The 9,450-nt window shown below is 46.4% G+C and overlaps 1 protein-coding gene across 6 annotated transcripts in view; it reads right to left on the minus strand.

The window, feature by feature from the left end:
- LOC139554537 (protein argonaute-4) overlaps positions 1–9,450 on the minus strand; it is a 32,453-nt gene that overhangs the window by 22,230 nt on the left and 773 nt on the right. For 4 of the 6 annotated variants that reach the window (XM_071367408.1, XM_071367406.1, XM_071367405.1 and 1 more), the window contains exons 1-3: positions 5,464–5,684; positions 4,909–5,029; positions 1,814–1,992 (exon numbers count right to left, since the gene is read on the minus strand). In XM_071367408.1, the coding sequence (XP_071223509.1) occupies positions 1,814–1,992; positions 4,909–5,029; positions 5,464–5,669 (506 nt within the window). In that variant the 5' untranslated portion in view covers positions 5,670–5,684. Of the gene's footprint in view, positions 1–1,813; positions 1,993–4,908; positions 5,030–5,463; positions 5,685–9,450 lie in introns of those variants that run through there. The other 2 variants (XM_071367407.1, XM_071367403.1) reach the window with 1 other exon arrangement.

A 9,450-nucleotide genomic window follows, 5' to 3' on the forward strand; every position in this document is an offset into this window, starting at 1 on the left:
GACGGAGTCTACAACCCACACAAGTGGCTCAGGTAGTGCAGCTCATCCAGGATGGCACATCAATGCGAGCTGTGGCAAGAAGGTTTGCTGTGTCTGTCAGCGTAGTGTCCAGAGCATGGAGTCGCTACCAGGAGACAGGCCAGTACATCAGGAGACGTGGAGGAGGCCGTAGGAGGGCAACAACCCAGCAGCAGGACCGCTTCCTCCGCCTTTGTGCAAGGAGGACCAGGAGGAGCACTGCCAGAGCCCTGCAAAATGACCTCCAGCAGGCCACAAATGTGCATGTGTCTGCTCAAACGGTCAGAAACAGACTCCATGAGGGTGGTATGAGGGCCCGACGTCCACAGGTGGGGGTTGTGCTTACAGCCCAACACCGTGCAGGACGTTTGGCATTTGCCAGAGAACACCAAGATTGGCAAATTCGCCACTGGCGCCCTGTGCTCTTCACAGATGAAAGCAGGTTCACACTGAGCACATGTGACAGACGTGACAGAGTCTGGAGACGCCGTGGAGAATGTTCTGCTGCCTGCAACATCCTCCAGCATGACCGGTTTGGCGGTGGGTCAGTCATGGTGTGGGGTGGCATTTCTTTGGGGGGCCGCACAGCCCTCCATGTGCTCGCCAGAGGTAGCCTGACTGCCATTAGGTACCGAGATGAGATCCTCAGACCCCTTGTGAGACCATATGCTGGTGCGGTTGGCCCTGGGTTCCTCCTAATGCAAGACAATGCTAGACCTCATGTGGCTGGAGTGTGTCAGCAGTTCCTGCAAGAGGAAGGCATTGATGCTATGGACTGGCCCGCCCGTTCCCCAGACCTGAATCCAATTGAGCACATCTGGGACATCATGTCTCGCTCCATCCACCAACGCCACGTTGCACCACAGACTGTCCAGGAGTTGGCGGATGCTTTAGTCCAGGTCTGGGAGGAGATCCCTCAGGAGACCATCCGCCACCTCATCAGGAGCATGCCCAGGCGTTGTAGGGAGGTCATACAGGCACGTGGAAGCCACACACACTACTGAGCCTCATTTTGACTTGTTTTAAGGACATTACATCAAAGTTGGATCAGCCTGTAGTGTGGTTTTCCACTTTAAATTTTGAGTGTGACTCCAAATCCAGACCTCCATGGGTTGATAAATTTAATTTCCATTGATCATTTTTGTGTGATTTTGTTGTCAGCACATTCAACTATGTAAAGAAAAAAAGTATTTAATAAGAATATTTTATTCATTCAGATCTAGGATGTGTTATATTAGTGTTCCCTTTATTTTTTCGAGCAGTGTATATATATATATATACATGCATAATCTCTAATATGCGTATGGGTGTTTTTAATTAATCACCACACTGTCCATTTCATTGTGTTAGGCTTTGAAACATCCACAACCACCATGTTTACCACTCAGTTTCAACCTGTTGTTGAACTTCTTTCTTCATATTGATCAATCACAGTGAGCGGAGTTTTAAACGCACAATACTGTTTTGATGTGGTTGATGTTCTTTTCGATTTCATTTGCATTGATGTCAGAGTGGTTAGAGGGACAATGAGTACCAGGCCATTAGCGACCTGATGATCGTTAGCGAATTGGGTACTACCAACGCATGTCCAGAGTGCATAAGAGGAGAATAGCATGACTCAACGCTCACGTGGAATTTTACTGCACTCATGACTGCCAGTAATACAGCCACCGCAACAGCCCTACCAATGCCTAAGTTTAAATTAAGACAAAACACATTGTTTTCATACATTTTTCACATTATAGCCAATTTTGACTTTGTAGCTTGGCAAATGTACAGTGTGAGCCATGTTTACCTCATGGAAGGCAGGTGGCGGGTGATGACGTCCAGGGCCTGAACAGAGTCCTCGGGGACCTCGTTGTGGCCTGACAGAGCCTCCAGGAGCATCTGCAGGCTCACCACCGACACCCACTGCAGAGACACCTTGAACGTCTGATCTTTCCCCTCCCCCGGCAGAGTTACTTCCAGATCCACCTAGACAGGGAGAGGGCAGGGGGTTAGGGAATGGTTGAAAAGCAAGGAAAGCCACACACAAACACATTTGTGATACGCTTTAAACCACACTGAGTGTACAAAACATTAAGAACACTTGCTCTTTCCATGACAGACTGACCAGGTGCATCCAGGTGAAAGCTATGATCCCTTATTGATGTCACTTGTTAAATCCACTTCAAAATCAGTGTAGCTGAGGAGACAGGTTAAAGGATTTTTAAGCCTTGCGGGAAATTACCTATGAATTGTATATTTACAGTGCATTTGGAAAGTATTCAGACCCCTTGACTTCTCCCACATTGTTACGTTAACGCCTTATTCCAAAATGGGATTACATTGTTTTCTTTCCTAATCTACACAATACCCCATAATGACAAAGCAAAAACAGACAAAAAATGTTTGCAGATCATCTAAAGCTGTCAGGAAGGATGGGGAGTATCGCTGCATAGCTATTTTCAGGTCTCTCCAGAGATGTTCGATCGGGTTCAAGTCCAGGCTCTGACTGGGACACTCCACGACATTCAGAGACTTGTCCTGAAGCCACTCCCGTGTTGTCTTGACTGTGTGCTTAGGGTCACTGTCCTGTTGGAAGGTGAACCTTCGCCCCAATCTGAGGTCCTGAGCGCTCTGGAGCAGGTTTTCATCAAGGATCTCTCTGTACTTTGCTCCGTTCATCTTTCCCCTTGATCCTGACTAGTCTCCCAGTCGCTGCCACTGAAAAACATCCCCACAGCATGATGCCACCACCACCATGCTTCACCGTAGGGATGGTGCCAGGTTTCCTCCAGACGTGACACTTGGCATTCAGGCCAAAGAGTTCAATCTTGGTTTCCTCAGACCAGAGAATCTTTTTTCTCATGGTCTGAGAGTCCTTTAGGTGTCTTTTGGCAAACTCCAAGCGGGCTGTCATGTGCCTTTTGCTGAAGAGTGGCTTCCGTCTGGCCACTCTACCATAAATGCCTGATTGGTGGAGTGATGCAGAGATGGTTGTACTTCCGGAAGGTTCTCCCATCTCCACAGAGGAACTCTTCAGCGCTGTCAGACTGACCATCGTGTTCTTGGTCACCTCCCTGACCAAGGCCCTTCTCCCCTGATTGCTCAGTTTGGCCGGGCGGCCTGCTCTAGGAAGAGTCTTGGTGGTTCCAAACATCTTCCATTTAGGAATGATGGAGGCCACTGTGTTCTTGGGGACCTTCAATGCTGCAGACATTTTTTGGTACCCTTCCCCAGATCTGTGCCTCGACACAATCCTGTCTCAGAGCTCTACGGACAAATCCTTTGACATGCACTGTCAAATGTGGGACCTTACAGTGCATTCGGAAAGTATTCAGACCCCTTGTCTTTTTCTGCATTTTGTTACATTACAGCCTTATTATAGAGTAGATTAAATAATTGTTTTTCCTCATCAATCTACACACAATGTCCCATAATGACAAAGTGAAAACAGCTTCTTTTTTTCTTTTTTTTATTCAACAAAAACACCTTCACGTATTCAGACCATTTGCTATGAGACTCAAAATTTAGCTCAGGTGCATTCTGTTTCCATTCATCATTCTTGAAGTATTTCTACAACAGGCGGCAGGTAGCGTAGTGGTTAGGGCATTGGGCCAGTAACAAAAGGTTGCTAGATCGAATCCCCAAGCTGACAAGGTAAAAATCTGTAATTCTGCCCCTGAACAAGGCAGTTAACCCACTGTTCCTAGGCCGTTATTGTAAATAAGAATTTGTTCTTAACTGACTTGCCTAGTTAAAGGTTAAATAAATAAAAATAGAATTGGAGTCCACCTGTGGTAAATTCGACTGAACATGATTTGTTAAGGCACACACACCTGTCTATACATAAGGTCCCACAGTTGAGGTCCCTCCAGAGGTGCACCTTCCAACAGGACAATGACCCTAAGCACACAGCCAAGACAACGCAGGAGTGGCTTCGGGACAAGTCTCTGAATGTCCTTGAGTGGCCCAGCCAGAGCCCGGACTTGAACCCAAACGAACATCTCTGGAGAGACCTGAAAATAGCTGTGCAGCGATGCTCCCCATCCAACCTGACAGGATCTTCAGGGAAGAATGGGAGAAACTCCCCAAATACAGGTGTGCCAAGCTTGTAGCGTCATACCCAAGAAGCGAGGCTGTAATCTCTGCTTCAGGCGCTTCAACAAAGTACTGAGTAAAGGGTCTGCATAGTTACGTAAATAAGGTTGCTCTGTCATTATGGGGTATTGTGTGTAGATTGATGAAGGGGAAAAACTAATTATAAAATGGATTAAAAGGCTGTAACGTAACAAAAATGTGCTAAAGGTGAAGGGGTCTGAATACTTTCCGAACATACTATGTGTGCCATTCAGAGGGTGAATGGGCAAGACAAAAGATTTTAGTGCCTTTGAATGGGGTATGGTTGTAGGTGCCAGGCAATCTGGTTTGAGTGTGTCAAGAACTGCAACGCTGCTGGGTTTTTCAAGCTCAATAGTTTCCTGTGTGTATCAAGAATGGTCCACCACCCAAAGGAAATACAGCCAACTTGACAACTGTGGGAAGCATTGGAGTCAACATGGGCCAGCATCTCTGTGGAAAGCTTTCGACACCTTATAGAGTCCATGCCCTGACGAATTGAGGCTGTTCCGAGGGCAAAACAGGGGGGGTGCAACTCAATATTAGGAAGGTGTTCCTCATGTTTTGTACACATTAAACAAACTTGTCTAGGTCTGGAATAGACAAATGATGACAATCGAGTTTGGGCAAATCAATCCTGTGGTTCTGGATGGGGCAGGAAAAACACCAATCGAAACAGAGGCTATTCAAAACTCTTTCAAGAACCGATACAGGTGCTTGGAAGGAGAAACAGCCCATTACATGGTCACAAAAACCAGAGGTACAATAGTGGTTAAGACGATTGCTTACCCTGTCTCTCCCGATGGGTAGTGGATGGGCCGTGTACATGTTCCTCTTCCCGTCGTAGCCCGGTTGCCGATCACCAAAGATCTGCATCTTGAAGTGGCGAACCATGGTGTCCACCACCTCCCTGCGAGACAGGGGGAATCATGAGCTGGCCAGATAATGCATTCACACAGACAGTACTGCTTACAAAAAGAGCAGTCTTCACTGTCCTTCCCTATACATTCATTTCTTCAAATAGGGTTTGGCCTGGGGTAGGCCGTCAACGTAAAAAGGAATTTGTTCTTTAACAGACTTGCCTAGTTAAATAAAAGGTTAAATAAAAATAAACTTCCCACCGGCTGCTCTGTTAAAGACACATTTTTATTTTCACACGTACAACTCACTTGAGTTTGACTTGTTTCACTGACAAGTACACACTTCCATTCCCACAACTCCCCGAAACCTAAACCCTCAAAGTACCAACTTAACCTCCCTCTCTCTGAAAATCCATTTCCACCTTCCAGTTCCCCTCGAAAGAGACATTTCTCTCCTTCCCTCCCCATGCCCAGTTGTATTTACCGGTTAACCCTCCGTGGCCGTTTCTCAGGCTTGATGTCGATATCGTAGTGATAGACATCAATCTTGGGAATCTGCACCTGGAAGTGGTTGGCCAGCAGGCGGATGGGCTTCCCCACGGTGCCCATGCCAGGCCTCCGCGGGGGCTGGAAGAGGGAGGTGGGGGCCGGCGGGCCTATAGGGGGGTCCAAACACAGAAACACACACATTTGTTGGTTGATACATTCATTTCGTATTCACTATGTACCAAACGGAAGAAAACAGCTTGAAACAGTGAGGGGCTACCTGAACTTATCCAACAAGAAATGCTTGTTTTGTTTGTGGAGCAAAAATTATTGCTACAGTGTGCTCTAATGAATAAGACCCTGTTAAAATGACACTAAGAGGAAAGGACAAGTACGTAGTAGTTCAGAGGGCTTTTGGTCTCAGATGAATGTGTTTGTTTTGGCAATGAGTCTAAGCAGCACGGTGACCACTGTGGGTGCAATTATTGGTAGCTAAGCGATATGGACAGGATGCTCAGAAATTCATCAAAGCTGACCCACAAAAATTGTTGAATGCGTTAGCCATTTCTTTTGCAATATTAGAGTTGTTGGTCAATTTGCGGAATCAATTTCTGAAATCAGTCCAATCACATTCCTTGCCACGGTTTCCCACATGAACTCTCACCAACAGGTCACGACTATCCGCCCACGACTACCCGCCCACAAAAACACCTATTGATCCATCTCCCTGGCCTCCGACCCAGATAGGTCAACAGAGGAGGAGAAAACAAATGTCCCACCCCAGCCCCCACCCCAGATAGGTCAACAGAGGAGGAGAAAACAAATGTCCCGCCCCAGCCCCCACCCCAGATAGGTCAACAGAGGAGAAAACAAATGTCCCACCCCAGCCCCCACCCCAGATAGGTCAACAGAGGAGGAGAAAACAAATGTCCCGCCCCAGCCCCCACCCCACTCGAGCCAGAACATAGACTGACGCACAGGGCCCGCCTCAGACAAAGAGCAGCACGTCAGACAGACGGCAGCAGGGCCAGATGAGGGTCTGCAGAGACAGCGGGGATTACCGCTGGACACAACACAAACACTGCCTCGCCACCCATCTTATACAGGATGTGCTCATACATTTAGTGTATATCCCACAATTTAATGTGTAGGCCTATTGTACCAAGCCCCAATACTGACTCACAGGCATGTAGTTAGCAATTTATACAGCCAATGAAAATGAGACAATTACTTGGGTGGATGTTGGGAAGTGAGATGCACCACTATTGCATTCTTGTCTTACATTTCAATTGTCCTTGGTGTTAAAGAATCTATTACAAAATAGGGGGAACTATCCAATTTAACCTTCCTACTCTGTAGACACTTAAAAAACATTTGTCTTAGGCCTAGACATTCAAGATTCAGAACATATAGAGAGGGAAAGGGGAGAGTTGAGTTTATCATGATTTAAGGCTGGGTGCAAGGGAGGGAGGGCAACGCTTACTGCTTTTGTCAACTGACAACGAGCGGGCTGCCGGGGTCATGAACCCAATGCACCACAACGCTTCAGTTAGCAAGTGAAGCCCGAGGGGGACAATCAGGACCCTCCCTCTGCTTCCTAAAAACACGCTCCATGCATGTCCTCACCCCCCCCCCTTAAAACACTTCACTCGCACCCTTCTTCTCACACCACGTCCCTGTAATACTAACCGCGACGGGACCAACCACAACAGCCACGGGGATACACGGTGTGTGTGTGTGTGTGTGTGGGGGTTTAAAGGTGTGCATGTGCTGTAGGTAAGGTTCAGAGAGAGGGATCCCAGCAGGTGTCACAGTCAGGTTGGGTCAACCCGACTCACCCACTTTCACCAGAAACAGCACCGGATCTATATATAGCCCCCTCAGCTGCTGCCTCAGGGCAGTTGAGAGGGGCTGTCAGTGTGTCACTGTGTGATATGCCTGGACCCTTCCCTTGTCCTCAAACCTACACCAGGTCCCTCCCTGAATGGGGGTCTCACACTGGTACCTCAACTATGGATTCAAGTCTGCAGCAACAACCTGCAGGGCTTGGCTGGCTGTCACATGCACTTCAGGCAAATTGCCCCTGATCAAGCCCACTGCCCACGCAAATGAATGTATTGTACATGGTCACGATGTGAGAATGTGGCTGCACCGTGATTCTTTGGCCCTGATTGGCTTTGATTACCTATCTAAAAAAATAAATAATTAAAAAGCCAATTGGTTACCGTGGTTGCACTGCACCAAAGGAGAATGCTATCAGAGAAAGCAGACCACCGCCAAAACTGCTGTCTGGTTATTTGATAAATGTGAGTAAATTACTGAGAATACCCGGCTTAAAATAAGGAGCACTGGTTGTTGACCTACTAATGGTCTAAATTTACATTTTAAGGTGATTTATGTAGTAATGGAAAGGTCTAGTATGTAAAAATCTGAAGAGTAACAGTGTGGCCAACAGTCTTAAGCCTAGCGGTTGGCAGACCCAGGTAAAGGCAGTAGGTTAGGGTTTGTGGTGGTAACAGATACAAAACCACCTTCAGTCATGGTCAACATACAGGCCGACTACCATAAAGCCTCCATGCTTTTACTCTGGTGCAAGTGAGAGAATGGGGACGGGCTTAAACCTGCAGACATGATGCACTGGGCTGATGAGTCAGTAACGACATTGACCGCGAGGGACGTGCAGTCACCTGTAAATCACCTGGATTACACAGTGGAGAATAGAGGGGCCTGGGGACTGCTGGGGCACATCAGCCGTTCACAACCAAAAGACGGGATAGCTCGTTGCCAGCTTGGCCCAGATTATGGATCAACTAAGGTTAGCCTACTGAACACGCCCACCTGCTGTCCTTATAGCAGCAACCTTGTGAAATGCATATTTTATGTCCTACATTTCTTCCTTTGTTTATGGTGGGTTTTTATGGATCATTCTGCAGCAAAACTAATTCCCCCTAGGAGGATAATTACATTTTCTAACCAAACAAGCTTTTGTGTACTGTATGTGATGATAAACACGCTTTCGTGTACTGTATGTGATGAAACACGCTTTCGTGTACTGTATGTGATGATAAACACGCTTTCGTGTACTGTATGTGATGATAAACACGCTTTCGTGTACTGTATGTGATGATAAACAAGCTTTCGTGTACTGTATGTGATGATAAACAAGCTTTCATGTACTGTATGTGATGATGCTCAGGGAGATGCAGCTGATAAGGTCTGAGGAGGTTATTTAGGTGTACTGCATTGCATTGATTTCTAGAAAGACCATCACTTGGCATTTTTGATGATTTGGCACAGACAATAGCGAGCAGAATGGCAGCTGTGAAGTGGTTGCATGCTAAACTAGTAGGCTCTATATAACATGGAGGAAAGTTACATTGCTACAACAGAGGTTAAACAACCATTGAAGCCTTCCACTATACCATAAAATGCAAATTAGGCTATTATATATGCCTATGCATAAATGCCCAAGCTTGTGTGTGGATGTAAACATTGTGTCCACCAATTCCACCTAAAGTGACACTTAACATTTGCATGGCAAACAGGAAATTGAGAAGAACGTATATGCTTCTGGTAGTAAGTGACAGCATGAGTTTAATTGCTGGGGGAAATTGTTTCTGTAAAATCAGGCGACAAAAGGGTGATAACTTGTTAATCCCTTTTAATAATAATAGGAATTCACACCATACATATTGGTAAACTGTCAATTGGCAGTGCAACATCCCGTGTGTGATATCCTTTAACTCAACTAGTAGCCATTGCGTCACAGTAAAATTGGTTTTGTTATAGTACGTATGGAGTACACGATCTACTCAAAAGCCAGGCTCCATTCCATGCATGCACGGGAGCATGATCATTTACTCCCAGGCGACCAAACCACTGACAGAAATCCAAGAAAGCATATCAACACGTTTTTAAAATAATGTACTGCCAACTAACAGTCAATAATATTTAAATATTTCAGGGTGAACAAAGACAGTGCTGC

This window comes from Salvelinus alpinus, chromosome 26 (genome assembly GCF_045679555.1).
Source record: "Salvelinus alpinus chromosome 26, SLU_Salpinus.1, whole genome shotgun sequence".
In the NCBI taxonomy this organism is placed as follows: Eukaryota; Metazoa; Chordata; class Actinopteri; order Salmoniformes; family Salmonidae; genus Salvelinus; species Salvelinus alpinus.